This window comes from Phoca vitulina, unplaced genomic scaffold (genome assembly GCF_004348235.1).
Source record: "Phoca vitulina isolate PV1807 unplaced genomic scaffold, GSC_HSeal_1.0 scaffold99, whole genome shotgun sequence".
Lineage (NCBI taxonomy): Eukaryota > Metazoa > Chordata > Mammalia > Carnivora > Phocidae > Phoca > Phoca vitulina.
This window is the reverse complement of record NW_022589802.1, coordinates 69,427-92,181: the sequence shown is the minus strand read 5'-3', so window position 1 is coordinate 92,181 and position 22,755 is coordinate 69,427. Positions and strand designations below refer to the sequence as shown.

Below are 22,755 nucleotides of genomic sequence, written 5' to 3'. Positions count from 1 at the left end.
ATCTTCATTATTTCTTTCCCGCCATGTATTTAGATTTCAATTTGCTCTTCTAGGTCTGATTTTCTGCAATATTGTTCTATCAATTACTAAAAGAGGAGTGTTAAAATGTTTACCTCCGATTGCGGATTTATCTATTCCTCCTTTCTTTTCTGTGAGTTTTTTTTTTTTTAATTTAAGTTCAGTTAGCCAACTTATAGTACATCATTAGTTTCTGATGTAGTGTTCAGTAATTTATCAGTTGCGTATAACACCCAGTGCTCATCTCATCACGTGCCCTCCTTAATGCCCATCACCCAATTACCCCATCCCCCCATCCACCTCCCCTCTAGCAACCCTCCCCCCCAACCCTCCCCAGCGGGGTCTCTAGCTCCAGCCCTCCTGCCCCACCCGCCCCAGGAGCCGACCGGTTCATGGACGACGTTGCCTGCATGATCGGGTACCGACCTTGCCCCTGGATGAAATGGTGCTGGTCCTTCTTCACCCCACTGGTCTGCATGGTAAGGGCCAGGGGAGGCTGAGCAGGGGGAGGGACGCCGAGGGCCCGCCACCGGCTGAGAGCAGGGCTTCTCACCCACAGGGCATCTTCATCTTCAACGTGGTGTATTACAAGCCGCTGGTCTACAACAACACCTACGTGTATCCATGGTGGGGCGAGGCCATGGGCTGGGGCTTCGCTCTCTCCTCCATGCTGTGCGTGCCCCTCCACCTCCTGGGCTGCCTCCTCAGGGCCAAGGGGACCATGGCTGAGGTCAGTCTGCCCTACCGCCTCTCCCCTGTTCGAGTCCCTCCCTTGCACCGGCTCAAGGCATTACCTCCAGAGTGCCCGTTCTCCCGCCCACTAGGACGTAACCACTGTGCTAGGAGTCTCCGGGGCCTGCTGGGGGGGTGGGGTGGATGGAAGGAACGCTGGCCCCCCCGGGGACTGAGGTCACTGGGAGGGGGGAGGAGGCGGGAGGAGAGGTCTGTCCCTAGCCTCTCACCCCTTTCCCTGGTCCAGAGAGTGGGGTGTGGTCAGTACCCACGGGAGGAGGGGCCCTGGTCCCCAGCCGGTGGCAGGTGGCGGCAAGTGCAGAGAGGCCGAGGGCAAGCATGTGCACTCCCCCCCCACCCCCCCCACCCCCGCCATGGCCCAGGGACTCAACGTGTCCCCCCTCTCTCCTGCAGCGCTGGCAGCACCTGACGCAGCCTGTGTGGGGCCTCCACCACTTGGAGTATAGAGCTCAGGACTCCGACGTCAGGGGCCTGACCACCCTGACCCCAGTGTCCGAGAGCAGCAAGGTGGTGGTGGTAGAGAGCGTCATGTGACAGGCACCCCGGCTCCCATCACCAGCTCACCCTCTTGTAGCCATAGCAGCCCCTGCTTTAGCCCCCCCCCACCCCTCCAGGGGGCTTGCCTTTCCCTGACACTTTTGGGGTCTGCCTGGGGAGGGCGGGGACGAAGCACCACGAGTGCTAACTAAAATAACTTTTTTTTTCCATTTTTAATAAAACACCAAAAATATCACAACCCACCAAAAATAGACGCCTCCCCACCCCGCCCCCCAACCAAGCTGGTACACACGCTGCTTCCCAGGCCCTGCCGACCGCCCTCCCCCCGGTGCCCGCCGCAGAAGCGTCTCCCCCAGCCCCACCACGCCTGCCTCTCCGGGCTCTGCCCGCCGCACCCTCGGGCGGCCCCTCCCCCCTAGAGGCAGCAGTGACAGCTGGGGGACCCGGGCAGCAGAGGAGAGCAGGAAGGCGAGGGAGGGGCAGCAGAACCAAGGCGACTACTTCAGCGGGGCTAGACCCCTCTCCCCGTCCCTCTTCTAGAAGCTTAGAGAGCCAGCCAGCGACGGGACCTCCCGGTTCCTGCGCCGATTGCCACCAATATCAATTGTGTGAGCTTGTGTACGAATGCGTGTGTGCGTGAGGATGTAGGGGAAGCCTAGACCTCTCTTAGCAAAGGTGAATACCAGGTGTAAACTGTGCCTGTGGGCACATGAGGCTTGTATTTTGCACATTTTATAAAAACTTGAGGAAAGAGATTTCTGCCTGTATATTTCTAAAGAGGAAACAGCCCAACGTCCCTCTCCCTGCCACTCCCTGTCCCTTTCAGCACCCCCTTAGTCCTCTGCCCCAGCCAAGGAGTGTGAACTTAGAGATCTAATTTTCATAGGCAAAAGCTTCAAGCTGTTGAGCGTGCGAGTCTGTCGTGTGGGTGTGCGTGTGTAGTCCCTGGCCCCAGACTGGGGTGGAAAGAGTGTACGGCCGGGGGAGGGGGGGGCCTCCAGGAGCACCCCCCCCGCCCCCTCTGCCCACAGGTCGGCGGGGTGAAGCAGATGCGGCGTTGTGACCCCGGCGATCGGGGGCTGCTCCCCCGGCATGCTCAGGCTCGCCCGCACCCTGCCCTCCCCTCCCCACCCCCCCGGGCTGGGCACGACTGCAGGGATCCGAGGTGGGCACCAGCCAGGGGAGGGATCCCGGGCATGGCTCCCACCTGCGAGCTTAAAGCTGATGCACTTCCCACGTCTCAAGTCTTCCATGTAGCAGCTTTAATTAACCCACGTGTGTGTCACGTCCGATCCCGAGACAGCCGAGTGGGCCCTAGAAAGGCTTCCCCCACGCCACCCCGACATCGGTCGGAGAGGTGGGACTGGGTGAGGGCAGGGGTCCAGCGGGGACGTTCTTACTGTGCTAAAAAGCCACTGCAAACATAGCAATAAAAACATGTCATTTTCCAAAGCTGGCTCCTGCTCTGCCTCTGCTTGTCACGAGGGAGGGGTGGCGGGGGAGGGAGGCTGTTGGGGCTGCAGGGGTGGTGGGGAGGCCTCCCCACCTCGAGCTGCTGCCTCGGGCAAGTGTTTGTTCTGAGGGTCCCCGCGCCCGCCGCTGTTCCAGGACCTGGGAATAGAGCAGGTACGGAAGCGGGCGGCAAGCCTCTTCCCCGCGGAGCTGACATACTTGGGGAGGGAGGCTGACGGTAGGGCGGAGACGGACACGAGAGCAGGGAAGGTGGATAAAGGGATTGATGAGAAACACAGGAAGAACTGTTAGCAGGTCAAAGTCATAGATTTCAGGCAGGATTGGATGTGAGGATGAAGACTATTGTCCAAGTATTATGACTGGGTCACGCCGACATCGGTCCGTCAAGACAAATGGAAAGGTCTGCTTTGACTTGCTAACGAGCTCTTTCCGGCGTGTCCCACGTGCCCGTGGAACCTCTTTCTGGTCACCATCACGTGCAGGCTGCTTATTCCTGTGCCTTTTATTTCCATAGACATTTTTTCACACCTTAGATTGTGCTGTGTCCTGGGGTCCTGTACCCCCTCGTGCCCTCTGACTGTTTTCTCCCGCAGTTGGCACCTCTGGACCTGGCGCCAGTGCTCCCACCCAGCTCCTCAAACATCTTACTTTTTCTCCCTTTGTTCAGCCTGTGCACAAGGTGGGCTGGGAAGTGCAGGGCGTTTGCCCTCCTGGACAGAGTTCTCTGCTGATGCGGCCAAGAGTCACTAAAGAAATGCCTCCTTCCCTTAGCCTTTGGAGAGATAATTTGGAGGTGCCAGTGCTGTTTGAATCAATGCAATGAACTAGGACTGGACAAACAAGCAGTGAGTGACATGTTAGACTGTTGTTACGTATGTCAGGGGAGCATGGGAGGGAAGTGAGTGAAGGACTACATCCACATTTTTTGCCACAAGTTTCTGTATTATACAAATTGTTCATAATGACGAAGTATTTGTGTATTACATACACAGTAAAATCAATATGAAATACTAGAAGAACATGTAGATGAGCTTTATTTGAGTTTTGAACGGGGAAAGTCTTTTGCAAGCCTACCAACGATGGAATAATAATAACCAGTCACATTTATTGGGTGATTACCGTGTTGCAGTCAGTGTTCTAAGCGCTGAATATGAATGAGCTCATCTCATCCTGAGACACCAACATTTTCGTTGTGGTTGTCTTAGTAAGTGAGATGACTGATCTTTGTTTTCTTTTCCAAACTTGCCCATATTTTCTTTATTTTTGACAGTGAGCATGAACTACCTTTGTAAGCAGAACACAAATTAAGGAAGTTATTCAGCAATCATTGTTCGGAAAAACTTCTAATTGGTTCCCAAATGAACGACTTTGTTGAGGTTTTAATAGTTTTGTTCAATTCATTGGAGGCCAATCTTTCCTTTGAAAGTGCTTCTAATTGGCACCTTTTCTGGATACAGTTAGGAGGATTGTGATGAAGTCCCCGAAGTCACCAAATCCCAGTCCCAGGCTAACAACCTCGGGGCCAGCGCAGCACAGCCTTGCCTGTCTTCCAGATTTTCAGCTGCTTCCAAAAAGCAACCCTTTCTAAATTCCACGCATAATGCTCATCCTACCTGGAAAGTTATTCCTCCAGAGGGCAACTGATAGTTTGCTTCATCAGTATTTCATCAATATTACATGAAGAAATATTTTGCTTTTCTCCCCCTTCCAGGTACTTCTGTACACATGCACATATGTGTGTGAACACAGAAAACACAGGCAACTAGATACTCAGGAGGGCTCAGCACTCACAGCCCTGTTCTCCATAGTGCGCATGCCGGCCTGGGTACCAGTCACAGCCTTCGAGTTTCTGAATCAGAGAAAATTTGCTCAGAATGTAGTAAATATATATATATATATATATATATATATATATATATATTTATTTTTAAAAGATTTTATTTATTTATTTGTCAGAGAGTGAGAGAGAGCACAAACAAGCATGGGAAGAGGCAGAGGGAGAGGGAGAAGCAGACTCCCCGCAGAGCAGGGAGCCCGATGCAGGACTCGATCCCAGGACCCCGGGATCATGACCTGAGCCGAAGGCAGATGCTTCACTGACTGAGCCACCCAGGCGCCCCCCCCCCCTTTTTTGTAGTAAATATATTTAAAAACACATTAGGCATCATCTGTAATGACTATGGTTAAGAGGTGACAGGGCCAGGGCGTATAAATTCAAGGAAGGTGATGGGTAAATCAATGTGGATCTCTTTGCCAGATACTCAACATTTTTCTTGACCTCCTGAGCTTCGAGTCAGTTATCAACCCAAACTAGGATGTCCTATAGGCGCCCGGAACACAACCAGCCCCCAACTGACCTCACTATTTTCCCTCATTCCCCAAATGCTTCCCTCTCTTATTCCTGTCTTGATGACAGGTGTTTCCACAGCCACTCATGTTCTAATGTCATCTCCCATCCAGTCAATCCCCCTAAATGTGTCCTAGCCACTGTTCCTGGGCTACCTTAGGCCAAGTCGGCATTTTCTCTTCCCTTACAGATTCCTTGGCTCCTTCCTTCTGGGAACACACCCCCCCCAGACTGCTGAGGAGGGTAGTAGGCTATCGTCACCTCTGACCATTCCCTGCCCCACATCCCTGCAGGGGCCCTGTGATCTCCAGAGCTCTCCCTCCTCCCTAGGGCACCCTGTGCTGCCTGGAGTGGCGGGGCTTCCTGTCTTGGCCCCTCCCCTCCCAGGCCGGATGTGCGTGCACGGGGTCCCTGGGTTGGCGCCGTCACTTCCTTTTCTCACAGATAGCAAGGCCATGCTGGATGGGAACCTGAGGCTGTACTCCTGTCAGCGACATTCTCATTAGAGCTGCCTTCAGTGAGAAGTGGACCAAGGCAGTAATCAAAAAGGGGTCATGGAATAAATGGTACTTGAGCTGGGCCTTAAAGGAAGTATGGAGGTTAGATCAATGGCAAAGATGCAAGAGAGCATTCTAAGCAAGGGGACTGCTCGGGCAAAGGAGGCTCATTAGTACCTTTACCTTTAAAAACTCTTTATTATGGCAATTACACATCTACACACAGGAGAGATAATAGTATTAAAAATCCTACCCTCCCTTCACCCAGCTCCACTTGTCAACATTTCACTACTTTATTTTGAAACTAGGGAAGGATTTAGGGGAGACAGCAGTGGGAGCTAATGTTTCTTGAAGTGATAAAAGAAGAGGCACCCACCTAAGGTTGTCCAAATACAGGGGTGCCCACGCACTCTTTTATGAGGGCATCACATGGCCCTGACGCACAGGGCCTGGGTAGGGTTGAGGTGGGTGACATCATCAACAGTCTCTCTCCCCCTCTCCCCATACATGGATTTATTTATTTATTTATTTTTAAAAGATTTTTATTTATTTTTTTGACAGAGACACAGAGAGAGAGGGAACACAAGCAGGGGGAGTGGGAGAGGGAGAAGCAGGCTCTCCGCTGAGCAGGGAGCCCGATGCGGGGCTCGATCCCAGGACCCTGGGACCATGACCTGAGCCGAAGGCAGACACTTAACGACTGAGCCACCCAGGCGCCCCCCCCATACATGGATTTAATTTAGCAATGTGGCAGTGCGGAGGGACCCAGTGCTGCACCGAGCTGTGCTTAATTCCTGCTGCTGTGGATCCAGCACTTGGCATGCCAGGTGCTGGGCTAGGCATCTCTTTCCGAGCATAGTGCCTTGCAATCCTCACCACAATCCCAGGAAGTGTGCAAAAGGATTGCCCCATTTGATAGCAACAGGGGCTTATCTTTCAGCATAGCATCATTAGCTTTGGACTGTCAGCAGGAATTTGCTGGTCTACGTGCTCCTGGGCAGAGACTTTAGTGGATTCTTCTCTGTTGTCACCATATTCTCTCAGTGACTTGCAGTCACACTGACCAAAGAGCAAGTAGGGCTGGGCACTAGAAAAATGATCCATATTGTTCCTGCCCTCCAGGATCTGCCGCTCCCACTGAGGGGTGCCCCCTCTGATGGCTCTGAGAGCCTCTTTGTGGTAGAAAATGGGATCATCGCCTAGCATGATAAGCAAGACGGTAAGAGCCGTGACCTGAGGAGAGCAGGCAAGGTTGGAAATAACTGATGCTCATGATGTTTTTCTGTGCATCACTTAAGAATGCTTTATGGGCTTAAAGTATAAGGAAATGTATTGTTGACTGAACACGGAGTCTAGAGGGATGTGGTCATGGTGTTGGTTTAGTTGTCCAATGAAGGGTCATCAAGGTCCTAGGCCCCTTCCTTCCTGACCCTTTTAACAGCATGTGGGTGTTCAAAGGTATGGTGCTGGGACTAGTTACTCCTTTCTATGAATGAATAGTTTGTAACCATTGCATTAAAACGAGTTGTCTTGGTGTCTAACTGCCCCCCCAGGCTAATTTCTAAGCTCCTTGAGGGCAGAGACAATGTCTTATGCTTTTCTGTACCCCAAGTCCCATGTCCAGCACTTGGTACACACAGGGTGCTCATTCATTCATTCACTCATTCATTCATTCATTCAAGAATTATTCCTGCTAAGTGCTGTGATGGAGGGGAACACAGGGACCCATGGCATTTATCATTTATCCCAGCCTGTGGGGTGGAAGTGGAGTCAGCAAACACTTTCTTGGGATCATTACACCCGACATGAGTCCCTGAATCACAGAGGCCTCAGCTCAGCAGAATATTGAAGGCTTTAATTCTGTTAGCATCTGGGGTCTGAAGATATTCCTATGCCAAAGCTCATGGGGGTTCACAGTTCAATTACTTATTATTGAACACCTATTATGTGCCAGGGGCGGGGATGACAGAAATTAATGATAGTTCTTGCCTTCAAGGAGTCTCCAGGCCAGTCAGGGAGACAGGCAAACCTCTTCAATACCAGATGATGAGTAAGCACATGGGGCCACAGAGGAGGAGCACCTCCCCAAGCCTAGCAGGGTAGATCAGAAGGGAGGCAGTCTGCACAGGCCACCAGGGATGGGGGGGGCACTAAAGGATGAGGAGGAGTCAGCTGGCCCAGAGGCCAGAAGTGGGGAGATTGTAAAATGCCTTAGCGAGGATGGTGAATGGGATGAAGATAGAACAGGTTACAGGCCCCTGGTGGTGCCACTGATTCAGTTGGCATCGTTATGTCTCAGGTGATCTCCAGGTTATCTTCTGATGATGTGGGATTCAGTTTCAGAGTTGGCTCTGCCTTTCCACTTTACCTAGTTTCGACTTAGGAGCTCTTTGTATTTTTGTTCCTGCTAGCTCTTTGGCCAGAGAAATTGTCGCCTTACTGTTTTGTTTGGGTCAGCTCATGACCTTCTTCCTATCAATGTCTGTCTCTGACAGTGCTCCAGATGATAGATGTAATTGTCCATGAAGGGACAGTGCAACATCCACAAACACCCCAGAACTGCCACATCTTGGAAAGCCTTAGGATTCATTCTATTTCTCTTACCACAGGAAAGGGGGCTGTAAGGTCCAGGTGCACAGAACCATGGAGTAGTCCTCAGAGGGAGGAGTGGAAGGAACCACAAGGTGTGCTGTGGGATGACCAACTGGATTCTTTTTTTTTTTTTAAGATTTTATTTATTATTTGACAGAGAGAGACACAGCGAGAGAGGGAACACAAGCAGGGGGAGTGGGAGAGGGAGAAGCAGGCTTCCCGCCGAGCAGGGAGCTCGATGCGGGGCTCGATCCCAGGACCCTGGGATCATGACCTGAGCCGAAGGCAGACGCTAAACGACTGAGCCACCCAGGCGCCCCAACCAACTGGGTTCTTGAAAGGGGGCCAGATCAGTTATGAAGATAGGTATCTTCCCCTTCCCCTTGCATTGGGTTGCTGCCTCATCTGGTTATAGCTCACCAGAAGTCTTCTGAGGGCACCCTTGACTTCCTTGTTCCTCAGACTATAGATCATAGGGTAGAGCATGGGAGTTACATTGGTGTAGATTAAGGACACAATTTTGTCCTGTTCCGGGGTGTAGCACGACTTGGGGCGAATGTAGATGAATATTGCGCAGCCATAGTGCAGAACAGAGACCAGCAGGTGCCCAGCGCAGGTGGAAAAGGCTTTGCTCCTTCCCTCGGCTGAGTGCATTCTGAGGATGGCAGCAATAATGAATGCATAGGAGAGCAGAATCAGCAAGAAGGGAATCAACAGGATGAGCATGCAGACAAGGAAGACTGCAATCTCTTTGGCTCTTGTGTCCGAGCAGGCCAGAAATAGCACAGCAGGGATGTCACAGAAGAAATGATTGATCTCGTGGGACTGACAAAAGGGCAGGAGGAATATCAGCGTAGTCAGGGTGAGTGAGAGTGCAAAGCCACTGATGCATGCCAGAGTCAACATCTGCAGACAGAAGGCCCTAGTGATGATGACTGTGTAGCGCAGTGGGTTGCAGATGGCCACAAAACGATCATAGGCCATCACGGCCAGGAGGAAACACTCTACACCACCCAGGGCGATGAAGAGGTACATTTGCAAGGCACAGCCCAGGAAGGGCATCCGCTGGCTCCTGGATAGGAAATTGGCCAGCATGTTGGGGACAATCACCAATATATAGCAAATTTCAATGGTGGACAGATTGCGAAGGAAGAAATACATGGGGGTCTGGAGGCAGGAGTCAATGAGGGTGATGAGCACAATAGTTGTGTGCCCTGTTAGGGTGACGAGATGGATGATTAGAAAGAGTCCAAAAAAGAAGATTTGCAGTTCGGCCAGGTCCCCAAAGCCCAAGATGATAAACTCAGAGCTTAAGGTGTGGTTTTTCTGCAGTAGGGCCATCCTACATTGTCCTCTGTAGAACTCCTAGGCTGGAAAAGGCAGTTTTCTAGCAATTCTCCAAGTCATGGAAGGCCCTAGGGCCCTTTCTAGAGATGGGAGTGTAGCCAGCTCTATAGGACCTCCACCTCCCTTTGCCAGGCTTGGCCCTTGTCTTCTTCCTATTAGCTTTTTGGAATTCTGCCCTCTGTTCACTGAGAATGAACTGTTCACTGTGATGCCACTTTACTTCACCTGTTGAGTTATTATAAAAAAGGAAGTGGGATGAGTAAAGTCTATATATGGAGTTGTTTTTCAAAGACTTTAATGACAGTCTTTCTTTTACATTTTGAAGAGTTGTCTTTGAGTGGGGATGGAGGGGCTGAGCTTGACGTTGTTAAATAGGTTTAAACAGAGGCTGGGCCTGCAGGGTCATTGATGCTGTAGGGAATTCTTGTAGAATGTAAGGTCCGGTGAGTTGATTTTCAAGACACTTGTGACTTGTGCATCAGCTGTAGCATTCCACTTTTCCCACCTCCCCCAAGCTCCCAGGACTCCAGGGAATCCCAGGATTATGCATCACCTCCTTCCAGATACCTACCCTGACCCCTGGACTGAGTTAGTCCCTCCCTTAGGTTCCCACAGCACTCTGGGCTTCCCCAACCATATTATTTACCACTGACTCCTGTGATTTTTTTTTTATTATTATTTCTCTGTGTAACACAGCAGCCTGTGAGTTCCATGATAGCAAGAGTGGTGTCTTATTCAGCCTCTCAAACATTGGCTTACACATGTTGGGAGTATCAATAACTATTGAATAAATGCTTGTTGCTCATTTCTGCATCCTCTACAGTTAGTCTAGGGTCAGGCATTGAACTCTCAGGACAATGGGGGTTTGAGTGCCTGGTGGGACAATGGCTTTGGCTGGTCTGTGTCCAGAGTGCAGGAGAGAGGGGATAAGACTCAGCAGCTTCCTGGACTTTGGGGGACATGTTTGCTTCCTTCTTCACTTGGCGGGACCCAAATTACAAGTTATGTTTAGCCTGAGATTTCTTCCTGTGCATCCCTCCCTCGCAGCAGAAGAGAGGAGAAGATTTCTAAAGATTCTAGAGATGTAACAAATCTAGAATCAGCAGGACTTAAGGGTCCCATGGAGGTGGGGTTGTCCCCTAAAGGACAGAAGCTCGCTTAGGTACATACCATTTCTACTGGGACCACTGAGACTCAAAGCGGGTTCAGTGAAACCTGAAAACCCATTCTTTTTTTTTTTAAGATTTTATTTATTTACTTTAGATAGAGGGAGAGCCTGATTGTGGGGTGGGGGGAGGGCAGAGGGAGAGAGATAATCTTCAAGCAGACTCCCTGCTGTTCGCAGAGCCCGACATGGGGCTCCATCCCAAGACCCTGAGATCATGGCCTGAGCCAAAATCAAGAGTCGGACGCTTAACGGACTGAGCCGCCCAGGCGCCCCTGGTCCCACTAATTCTAGGCCTAGACAAGGGTTGTGATTCCAGTTTCCCAATCACTTGTGTGTTACACTATTATTTTGGTTTTTATTGACCTAATTGGCACTTGGATTCTTGGAGTTGGATGGGTCCCTAGAGGGCAGCTTGTCCACTCCTCATTTCAGAGCACATGGTCATGAGGTCTTTTTCCCGGGTGACCCATGCCTTGCTCCCAGCCACACCATCAGCCCTGACTAGAAATCACAGTAAGTTCCCACCTGCAGTCCCCTGTCCTGGCAAAGCACGCAGTGCAGCCTGGCTTCCCTGGAGCTCGTTTGTCCCTGGATAACTGTGGATGAGTGAGAGCATATTTTCCAGATTCAAATTAATCTTCCATGGGCTAGGACCCTTGGCTTTAGCTTTGCCACAGCAAATCACTTCTACTCTTTTTCCTTGTGGCAGTGCTATGGAAATATGGGGATTGAAAATACTGAAAAACACACAAATGAAAGTAAAATTCACACATAATCCTAACACTTAAAAAGTGAGAAGTGAAAGTTAATGTAAAAGTTTCTGTTCCTGGGCACCTGGGTGGTTCAGTGGGTGAAGCGTCTGCCTTCGGCTCAGGTCATGATCTCGGGGTCCTGGGATCGAGCCCCGCATCGGGCTCCCTGCTCTGTGGGGAGCCTGCTTCTCCCTCTCCCTCTCCCTCTGCTTGTGTTCCCTCTCTCTCTGTCTCTCTGTCTGTCAAATAAATAAATAAAATCTTTAAAAAAAAAGTTTAAAAAAAAGATTCTATTCCTTCAATCGTACTCCCACCTTCCCTGAGAGTGCCATTCTTAGCGGTGAGGTTTAGTCCCTTTCCTGCTTTGTCCTGTGTGTATAAACACACATAACTCACACACAGGTGCACACACACGGACACACACATATACACTCACAGATGTGTACACACACACATAGCCGCTCACCTACACACACACACACACACACGTACACACATACATTAACACACATTCACACACATATATACATACACATTCACCACACTCACACATTAAAAAGCTTGAATGGGATCATAGTATACAAACTTAATGCCCTTAGTGTTTTCACCTAATAAAATGTCCGAGAGAAGCTTTCAGTCAATGTATAGTCGTTTACTTCATTCTTTTTACCTGCTACAGTATGGATGCACTATAATGTCATTAATTGTAATTAAATAATAACACATTATAACAAATATCTATAAACAAAAGTAAATAAAACATAAAATAAATTATAATTTAATTGGTCTTTTATTACTTTTGCGTTGAAGTGCTTTCTGTCTTTCTTATCGCACTCCATGGCCCTGCTATCCAGCCAGTGTAACCTTCCTGCTCTTTTCCCATGTCCCGTGACCACCCTGCTGTTACCTGGGAGGGCGGATCAGTGCACGGGATGGAAATCCGGCAGAAGCCCTGCCAGAGGTTCTTCTGTTATTGCCTGCTGTTGGCGAGGGAACCTGAAGAGGAGGAACAGCCCATCTTCGGGGGAGCGGGGGCAGGGACAGGTGGCTGGATCTGACAGCACAGCTTCCCAGAGCCCAGAGGTGGCTTTCCTGTGCGTCTGGACCACAGGGAGCAAACCCTCGGAAGTATCGCCTGATGGCTCTTAAGAAGGGAGAGTCTTCAGAGGAGTTGTCTCGTTCTGTCACTTGAGTTAAATAATAGTGAAGGCAGGACTCTGGAAGTCCTGGAGGACAGGTCAAGAAGGAGGCTGTCCCTGTGGTCCGCCACCAAGGGGAGTGCCTTCCCCAGGTCATATTGCTGAACCTAAACCCAAACCCAAGCCCAATGACTTATGTTTTCTTTGCAAACAAATACAGTATAGGTCTTGACAAGGTTATTTAACTCTGATCTGCTGGAACTGCAATCAACTGCTGATTTTAGAGGCAGAGAGTGTACAGGTTTGCCTGGATTGGAATCAAGCAATCAAGCCTTGCTAGGGAGAAACATAAAGTGGACAACGGAACCCAAGGCTGGTGGCCTTTTAAGCTCCCCAATCCACAACGCAGAGAGCCTGTGATTCTTTGTAATGACTACAAAGGGGCATCATCTGGGCTATCGGGGGGGGGCCCTCCATTTTTGATGCACAAAACCTGAATGAGGTGGGGAATAAAAGTTGTGAGCCCTTGAGAACGCTACTACTCAGCTGACTTGACCTTCTGTCTGACACCTTCATCTCCCCATTCCCAGGTTACAGACAGCCCAATGTCCAACCTGTATCACGGTCTGCATCTTAGCAAAGCAGGATCCAGTTTACCTCTGGGGTCCCCCTAATGCTTTGCCCGCATTCATCCAACAGTCTACACGCTGCAGCTGCTCTGGGCTTTTGTTCGCTTCCATTGCCCACAGAATTGCTCCAAAAAAGTCTCCTGACCACCCCTGCCCCTTTTAGGAATACCAGTGCCCAGGCCAAAGCCATTGCCATGTCTCAGAACCTTCCATTCCTTAGAGGACCAGCATGGTGCTGGGTTCTGGGCAGAAGCGAGGAGAAGGCCCTCTCTCCAGCATTTTGCCACACCCCAAAACAGGAAACAGGACCCCCATGAAGCCCTGTTTGTGCTTTGAATCAAGCCCCCCAATCATTCCAGCTGTTTCTGTCTGTGATCCTGCCCCCAGAGGGGCTCCCAACACTCCAAGGTGAGTGTGTGAGACTCTTTCAGCACCTCCATCCTCCTCTTCCTCCTCTCCAGCTCCTCACTCCTCTTGGCCACAATTTCTAATACAAAAGCTCTTCTGCTTTCTAATGGAGACAAAGGCCTCGTAACAGGCTTTGGGAACACCTCCTTGACGTGATCTTGCCCGGCACGTGCTGTAAAGGGAAAGAGAAGGACCTAGAAAACAAAGTCACTGAATCTTCCTGAGCTGATTGGCTCAGCAGAAACCAGTGGGAGCCCAAGAGAGAGACCTAGCCTGGAGACAGAGGTCAAGGCCGCAAAAAAATCTTTGGCAGGGCCAGTGGGCACAGCAGTGTGGCCCAGGGCTGACGGTACCTGCTTTAATACCAGGATTACCCAGGGAGGAATGGAAAATACAGAGGTTTAAGATCTAAACTGAACACTTTGAAAGAAAGGCACCTCGAATGAGACCTAAGTACTGGGGTTGCTACCTCTGCAAATTCCTAGACGTTCTAAAGCAGTGACAGTTCAAGCTACCGCATCACTCAAAACTACCCACGTTTTCTGCATCTCCTTCCGGTTAGACATTACAGATTCTGATAGGATTTGGGGCAACACAGCATTGAATTCTGGGAGCATCATTCTGCTGGGACTGGACATTGGCTTGACTTCCACATTTGGTGGTGATAGGGCCGGGGTGGATATTTGTGTGCATTCTACTAACTGTTTATACTCTGTAAAAGGGAAGATCCTGGGTAAGTTGGCACTAAAATAATCTCATTGCTGGGACCCTGAGCGAACAACACCCATTCCTGTGGACGGCAGCCCACACTGCAGAACTTTCCACTAATCATCCAGAACCTCTCCATTTGAGCAGAAGGGAGGTTGCAGAGAACGATTTGGGACTTCAGTTTCTTTCAACTTTAGCTCATAAGCTCAAAAGACCTTTATTTTGGGCTTTTCTCTAATGTTTTTAAACTTCAACTTGCAGCAACAGTTTTAAACAGTCTTGTCTTCCCGGGAAATTCATTATGGGTTTATATCTGGGATATCTTGTATGTTGGGCTTTTATTATTAGAGTATCTCATGGTTGTCATTTGCTCTTGTAGAACCTCTGATGAGATATGTTACACAGTGCTGGCTAGAAATAATTAGAATGAGAAAATAGAGTAAGGAGTAAACTTTTGGCTGTGGGTATAATATAGACTTAATGGTTAAGCCGAGTGGGTAAAGAGTTTAAAGAAATCTGTGAAATATCTCGAGTGTGTGTTGAGGAGGGGTAACTCTTTTCTTCCCTGGTTTCCTCTAGAAAGAAGATGCATCCATCGGTCTACATTTCTTTGAGTGGTTAATTTGACAAAGGTTCTGAGTGTGACAGATGTGGTCTCTTTCTCCTCTCTTTCCACCCAGCTGGGTGGGAGACAGCAATATTGGAGATGTGAATCTGCTCTGCAGACCCAAAACCTCCCTCCAGTGGTTTTCCAAGTCTAGGCTGGGAGGGGGGTAGGGAATTAGCAAGCTCAGGCAGCCCCTATAGCAGGCTGTACTCCCAACCAGCCTTTACCAGTGTAAAGGTTGTGTTTCCTTTCCCCACCTACTGGGACTTTTGTAGTATCTCTCAGTTGGTTCAGAATTCTGGCCCTTCTTTACTCCTCCAAATTCTCAATTTAAGTGCTAATATTTGTATTTCAATTTCTCAGAAATTGTGGTGCTAAGTATGCAGGAATGCAGTCCTGATTAGGGGCCTCAGAATTCTGTTGGTTTCTTAGCTAGCACTTCTGGTCCCCAGAGTGAACTCCAGTCCCCCTTCTTCACCATACTGGTTGTGGGTCCCGTGCCTGCCTGGGACCATGAGGAAACCACACACTTTTGCCCCCTCAGCTGGGACACTAGGGCTCTTCTCCATGGAACTGTATGCATGTATTTGGTTAGAATGTTATGAAGCATATTGCTTCAACCATATTGGTTGATCGTTTTTTCCTCAACAGTCTCTTCATGTTCTGAGAAGGTTAGCTACAGATTGATAGGTTCTCTTTATTTTCTCACCTTGTATTTGGGCAACCACAAAGAATTCCATAGTTGGAATTACCTGAAAGTAGGTAGGTTTGGTCTCAGCTAGTCCAAATTTTAGAATTTATGGGGATCCCTTGTCACCTAGTTTTGTTGGAGATGTTGCCTCAGACTTTTGGTTTTGCCATTTTATTCTCTCTCTCTCTGTCTTTTTTTTGGGGGGATTGGGGAGGGTTGTGAAGATTCAAAAATGATATTATTGCCACGGCTGCCACCTTCCCCAAATCTAGAAATTGTATTACTTCTGTATCAGAATAATTAATAAAGAGGTTTTAACTTTGACACAACAAAACACAAGAACAATGAGAAGTTCTGGGCAATATAGCAACTTGAGGGCATGGAACCCTTGCTCCGGTTGTCCCCCAACATGACAAATGACATACAGATTATGAGGGGAGAGGGGTCAGCAGCAAATAGCAGCACCCCTTTATCGGAGACTCTGAAGGGCTGCGGCCAGCTTTTGCTAGGGGTAATGTAGGCCTTCTCAACTCTTCTTGGTGAAGGACCTTTCTTTTTTTTCTTTTAAAATAATATTTCCAATCTATAATGGATTGATACTTTTGTAAAATACAGTCAAATTTGTTAGTAAAATTAACTGAAAAAAAGACATACTAAATACAAACACATAGTTTTTATTATCAGATTCAACAGACATAAACTCACTTTGTCGGCATATACACTCGATTTCTGTACTTAACACAGGCCGGGAACATTTTGAGGACAACCACCAACTTGCAGACTGTACTTGTTTCCTAGGCCTGCCGTAGGTTCCAGGTGGACATGAATTTTGGGGGGACATTATTCAGCCGACTGCATGGAGCATCACTGTTTTGTGAAGCTCGCTTTTATTAGCACTTGTGTAGAGGGTACAAGAGTATTTTAAAGGCAGAGTCAGAAGAGCTCCTTGGGGAATCACATCCACTCACTGCGAAGGACCAGGGCTGGAGGTAAGGTTGGGGTATGTGGCAGCTGCCGGAAGGAGACACATCTGGCCCCAGCAGAACCTCTGGAAGCCCAACCTTCTGAGAAGAAGCCTATGGGAATCTTTATCCCACCTGATACTGATTACGTTTGGCAATGCCGGGGAAAGAGCCAGGCGCTACCATTGAGTTGCTTTCTGAGGGGAAATGTGCCCAACCTGCCTACTGGCTGCCACATCAATATCATAAAAGAAACTGCTGCCATTGTCTTGGGCTCCAGTCTCACCTCCCTCACTACTCTTCACATTCAACCAGATCTCTTAAGTGGCAAAAACACACTCTAAATTTCTTCCATCTTTCTTCACCCTGCCTGAAAGACTGGAACATAGCATCTGATGGAGCCCTCTTAATTCCCAGTTCTTTTTTTTTTTAAGATTTTATTTATTTATTTATTTGAGAGAGAGAGAGAGAGAGCAAGAAACAGCACGAGAGGGGAGAAGGTCAGAGGGAGAAGCAGGCTCCCCACCGAGCCAGGAGCCCAACGCAGGACCCAATCCCAGGACTCTGGGACCACGACCTGAGCCGAAGGCAGTTGCTAATTCCCAGTTCTGGTAGACATAGACCTCCTTCTGAAGGATGAACAAACAGATGCACCGGTTAGGATTCCATTGGTCAAACGCAGTAGAAACCAACTCCAATTGGCCCAGGAAACCACGGGAACTTATTATAAGAATATCAGGGGCGCCTGGGTGGCTCAGTCATTAAGCGTCTGCCTTCGGCTCAGGTCATGATCCCAGGGTCCTGGGATCGAGCCCTGCATCGGGCTCCCTGCTCGGCAGAAGCCTGCTTCTCCCTCTCCCCCTCCCTCTGCCTGTGTTCCCTCTCTCGCTGTGTCTCTCTCTGTCAAATAAATAAATAAAATCTTAAAAAAAAAAAAAAAGAATATCAATTTGGGGGTGCGCAGCTGTCTCCCAGAAATCCAGGACTGGACTGCAGCCAGGCCTCAGGAGCAAACTGGAACCAGAGGCTCAAACATCATTAGGACTCCTTCTCTCTTTCCACTTCTCATCCTTGTGGATCTGCTTCATTCTTCTTTTTTCTCTAAAGACAAGTTTCTCCTACATCTCTTATCTGAATGGCAGCAAATATGGCTACCAACAGCTACAAAATTTACAGGTGACAGTCTAAGTGTGGGATAACTTCAAAACCTTCTTGCTATAAAACATCCTCAGGACTCTGTCTCAAATCTCCACCAACAGGCCAGGAAGAAGAGCATGCTAATGCGAATGGCAGGAGGAGATGTTGGGAATACAGATGTTGGCCAGCTCATGTGAAACACAAGCTCGTGTGCATTGTGCATGTCATCGATCCCAGATGCAGCATTCAAAAGAGACCTTGATCTGTTTGACTCCCTGTTCCACCTTCCCCTAGGGTGTCATCTAGTGGTGAAAGCTGCCTCGTTTCCACCACACCCTCAGTCCAGGTCACATCCCAGGCCAGGAGAAACAAGAAGAGAAGGTCATGGCACGGAAAAGCAGCCCAAGAATAAGGAAATTACCTACTCAATGTTGACCAGCAAACATATAATGTCTTTCTTCCACTTGTTTTTTCCATGTTTCCTCTCTAGACCATGAGCTCTTGATTCTAACAAGCATTTATTGAGTGTTCTTCCATGCCCACCTAGTGGCAACTGCGCCCCAAGTGCCTCTAGGAGTCTCTGCAATCAGTTTCAACATTCAGTCACGGAATGAGTAAAGAAAGCAAAAGGTGCTAAGATGCAAGATGGCCTTGAGATTGAAGGATGGTGTTTTCCAGATCTGAACATCTATCTCCAGGAAAGAATTTCCAAATAGCACAGACACTGAGCATGGGTTTGGAAGAGAGTCTAAAGCATCTTCAAGTTCCCTGCAGCTCAGGCGGTTCCACAGTCTTATTTTCTCTACAGTGCACAGGGCAAGACCAACAGGAAGTCCCTCAATTGAGATGCAGACAGAGTTACCTAGCACTCCTGCCCGTTTTTTTCTTTCCTTCAAGTACTTGCTCCTCTGGCCATCTGGACCCTCCCTGTGTCCCCACTGTTGAGCTTGGTGTGCACGTTTTAAATCAGAATGATGCTGCCAACTTGCCCTCCAAAGATGCTGTTCAAATATACACCATCATCAACAGCATATGACAGTACCTCTAGCCTCATATCCTCACTCAAACTGATGCAAATTGTTTAAATTTTTGCCAGTCTGATGGGCAAAAAATATCTTTGTTTTAATTTGTCTTTAAAAAATTATTAATGAGGCTGAGCATCTTCTCCTGTGTTCATTTGCCTTTGTATTTTTCTTTCTTTTTTTTTTAAGATTTTATTTATTTATTTAATTGACAGAGAGAGAGAGAGAGACAGCGTGAGGGGAACACAAGTAGGGGGAGTGGGAGAGGGAGAAGCAGGCTTCCGGCTGAGCAGGGAGCCCGATGCGGGACTCGATCCCAGGACCCCAGGATCATGACCTGAGCCGAAGGCAGTCGCTTAACCAACTGAGCCACCCAGGTGCCCCGCCTTTGTATTTTTCTTAAGACTATTTTTATATTGGGTTGTTCACTTTGCCCTAAAAAAATCCATGTTAACATAAAAGACAACCTACTGAATGGGATACGATATTTGCAAATGTCATATCTGATAAAGGGTTAGTATCCAAAATCTATAAAGAACTTATACAACTCAACATCCGAAAAACAAATAATCCAATTTAAAAACGGGCAGAAAACATGAACAGACATTTCTCCAAAGAAGACATCCAGATGGCCAACAGACACATGAAACGATGCTCAAATCACTCATCATCAGGGAAATGTAAATCAAAATAACAATGAAATACCACCTCACACCTGTCAGAATGGCTAAAATAAAAAACACAAGAAACAACGTGTTGGGGAGGATATGGAGAAAAAGGAACCCTCTTGGGGCGCCTGGGTGGCTCAGTCATTAGGTGTCTGCCTTCGGCTCAGGTGGTGATCCCAGGGTCCTGGGATCGAGCCCCGCATTGGGCTCCCTGCTCTGCGGGAAGCCTGCTTCTCCCTCTCCCACTCCCCCTGCTTGTGTTCTCTCTCTCGCTGTGTCTCTCTCTGTCAAATAAATAAATAAAATCTTAAAAAAAAAAAAGAAAGAAAGAAAAAGGAACCCTCTTGCACTGTTGGTGGGAATGCGAACTGGTGAAGCCACCATGGAAAACAGTATGGAGGTTCCTCAAAAAATTAAAAATAGAACTACGGTATGATCCAGTAATTCCACTACTGGGTATTTACATAAAGAATACAAAAACACTAATTCAAAAAGATACACACACCTCTATGTTTATTGCAACATTATTTACAATAGCCAAATTATGGAAGCAGCCCAAGTGTCCATGGATAGATGAATGGATAAAGAAGATGTGACATATATATATATATATATATATATATGGAATATTATTCATCCACAAAAAAGAATGAAATCTTGCCATTTGCAACAACATGGATGGAGCTAGACAGTATAATGCTATGCAAAATAAATCAGAGAAAGACAAATAGCATATGATTTCACTCATATGTAGGATTTAAGAAACAAAACAAAGAGCAAAGGGAAAAAAAAAAGAGAGAGAGAGAGAGGCAAACCAAGAAACAGACTCTTAATTATGGAGGACACACTGATGGTTACCAGAGGGGAGGTGGGTGGGGGGAAGTGTTAAATAGGTGATGGGGATTAAGGAGGGCACTTGTGATGAGCACTGGGTGTTGTATGGAAGTGTTGAATCACTATATTGTACACCTGAAACTAATATAACACTGTATGTTAACTATACTGGAATTAAAAAAAAAATCTATGTTAACAAAATTAACCCCTTCACACTGATATATTTTCCCATTTGTCTTTTGCTACACATTTTTTTTGTTCATGGGAAATCTTTTATATCTTATACATTTCTTAAGTACAGAATATTTAACTATAAAAATATATGCAGCTTTAAAATATTCAAATCTAAGATTTTATTCAACTTTATTTATTTATTTATCTGAAGTATAGTTGATATAAATGTTACATTGGTTTCAAGTGTATATACATATATTTCAAATTTCATATAGCCAATTTATTGCTTTTCTTCTCTGTGGTTTCTGAGCTTGGACACATTTTCAGTACTCTCAGAAGATAAAATATCCCCCTGTGTATTTTTCTAGTAGCTTTAGTGTTTCATTTTTATATGTTTACTCTTCGACCCACCTGGGATTTCTTTTGATAAAAGGCATGAAATAGGGATCCAGCCTCTGTGTGTGTGTATTTGTGTGTGTATGTAAAGTGGAAAGACAATTGTCTAAAATGCCATTTATTGAGTGCTGCCTTTATTGTTTATTAAATTTCTCCTTTATCATATACTAAATTTTCATATGGATTTTTAAAATTCTGTTTCATTGATCAGCCTTCCTATTTCTTCTATCTGTGTTACTATATGTAGTTATTATTTAATTAATATTTCCTAGGACTTACTCTACCTAACGGCATACCTTTGGCCCTATGTTCCTGCCTATTCTCCACGCAAACTTTTCCATTTGGACATTAGTATCATTATGTTGATATTCTTAACTGAGATTGTAACGAGTTTACCCATTAAACTAGCAAGAGTCACTATCTATAGTATCTTTTATACTAAAAAGTGGTAGAGAAGTCTATATACTTAGGTCTTCTTTGATGTACTTCAGTTGAGTTTTACAGTTTTTTAATATATTAATTCAACAAATGTTTATTGAGTGTCTGCCATGTGCCAGTCGCCGTTTTTGGTGTTTAGGATCCAGCAGTGAAGCGAACAGGCAGAGAAGCAAAATACCAATAAGTAAGTGATGCAGTGTTATCACGTGGTTCATGCTACGAGAGCAAAGAGGGTCGGGGTGCCTGCGAGGGGGGCCTCGGGGGGCAAGTTTACACAGGGAAGTCAGTAGGCCCCATTGAAGAAGGGACATTAGTTTTTAAATAAGCAAGTCTTGGTTTCATTGTTTAGTTGTGTAATCTATTTACAACTTGTTCTGTGGGATTCCCCTTTTGTTTTCGTTTTTATTTAGTTAAAAAAATCTAAGTTATACACAAATGTTATTTCAAAAGTCAAATAATTCCACAACCTCCTGGACCCCTTCCCCTCATTTTCTTTTTCTCAGAGACAAGCACTACATGTAGCTATTATTGTATTACATAATATTATTATATTATTATACTTCTCCTTGACTTTCAGCTTTGGCATTATCTACCAATTTACTACTCTGAAAGTTAAGAATCTAACCCTGTTTCACCACACCCCTTGCAACCACCCTGCACATTCACATGCTTCCTCTTCTTCATCTTCTTAGGACAGTAACAGCATAATTTTATAACAAAATCAACATTTACATTACAATTACTATGTGAATACTTAAAATGCATTTCTCAGGCATTCCTTGGCAATCTTACATTCAAGTTGCCATGAAGAAATCTTCCCAAGCTTACATAAATATTTAGCAATGCCAGATTTTACTTAGAGCTGATAATTTCTGCTTAATTTTCGGTCATCAATTGAACTATAATTAATTATTTTTTTAATTTTTTATTAATTTATTATTTATTTATTTGACAGAGAGATTGACAGCGAGAGAGGGAACACAAGCAGGGGGGAGTGAGAGAGAGAGAAGCAGGCTTCCCGCGGAGCAGGGAGCCCGATGTGGGGCTCGATCCCAGGACCCTGGGATCATGACCTGAGCCGAAGGCAGACGCCCAATGACTGAGCCGCCCAGGGGCCCCGAAGTATAATTAATTAAAAACCTTTTGAGTGCCAGCATCTCTAACTGCTGACTCTGCCCTATCACCTGATTTCTATCATCCTGTCTCAACTTCAGTGGAAACATTCCTTTCGTTGGCCCAGCTCTATTACCACCATGCACCCAAGAAAACTAATCATGCTCAAGAACTCAACTGAAGAGAGGCTCCTTGGGTTGTAAAGGAGGACACCTTGGCCTTTTGTGTTATGATTTTGCTCTTGTACCTCATCATATCTGGTCCCCAACAACCACGGTGTCATTTCTGACTCCCAAGCACAAGGGCTGTCCAGTTTGGGCTCTCACTCAGCCACCTCTCTACCCCTTTGAGAACATGTCTGACGCCTGTCTCCACCTCTGCTCT

General features: G+C 47.1%; 2 protein-coding genes across 2 annotated transcripts; one reads left to right on the top strand and one right to left on the bottom strand.

Moving 5' to 3' along the window:
- Positions 1-401: 401 nt before the first annotated feature.
- Positions 402-2,721, top strand: LOC116627613 (sodium- and chloride-dependent creatine transporter 1-like). The gene is made up of 3 exons (XM_032397465.1): positions 402-497; positions 578-748; positions 1,165-2,721. The coding sequence occupies exons 1-3, from the start codon at positions 411-413 to the stop codon at positions 1,303-1,305; spliced, it is 399 nt and encodes a 132-aa protein (XP_032253356.1). The 5' UTR covers positions 402-410; the 3' UTR covers positions 1,306-2,721.
- Positions 2,722-8,532: 5,811 nt separating this feature from the next.
- Positions 8,533-9,519, bottom strand: LOC116627617 (olfactory receptor 10K1-like). Its single transcript, XM_032397471.1, has one exon. It carries the CDS (start codon positions 9,517-9,519, stop codon positions 8,533-8,535), a length of 987 nt encoding a protein of 328 aa, XP_032253362.1.
- Positions 9,520-22,755: the final 13,236 nt, after the last annotated feature.

Excerpts from the sequence above, each read along its gene's own strand:
- LOC116627613 (XM_032397465.1), top strand. The coding sequence starts at position 411 with ATGGACGACGTTGCCTGCATGATCGGGTACCGACCTTGCCCCTGGATG. Across the intron at positions 498-577 it reads TCACCCCACTGGTCTGCATG|GGCATCTTCATCTTCAACGT; the intron begins GTAAGGGCCAGG and ends TCTCACCCACAG. Across the intron at positions 749-1,164 it reads CCAAGGGGACCATGGCTGAG|CGCTGGCAGCACCTGACGCA; the intron begins GTCAGTCTGCCC and ends TCTCTCCTGCAG.
- LOC116627617 (XM_032397471.1), bottom strand. The coding sequence starts at position 9,519 with ATGGCCCTACTGCAGAAAAACCACACCTTAAGCTCTGAGTTTATCATC.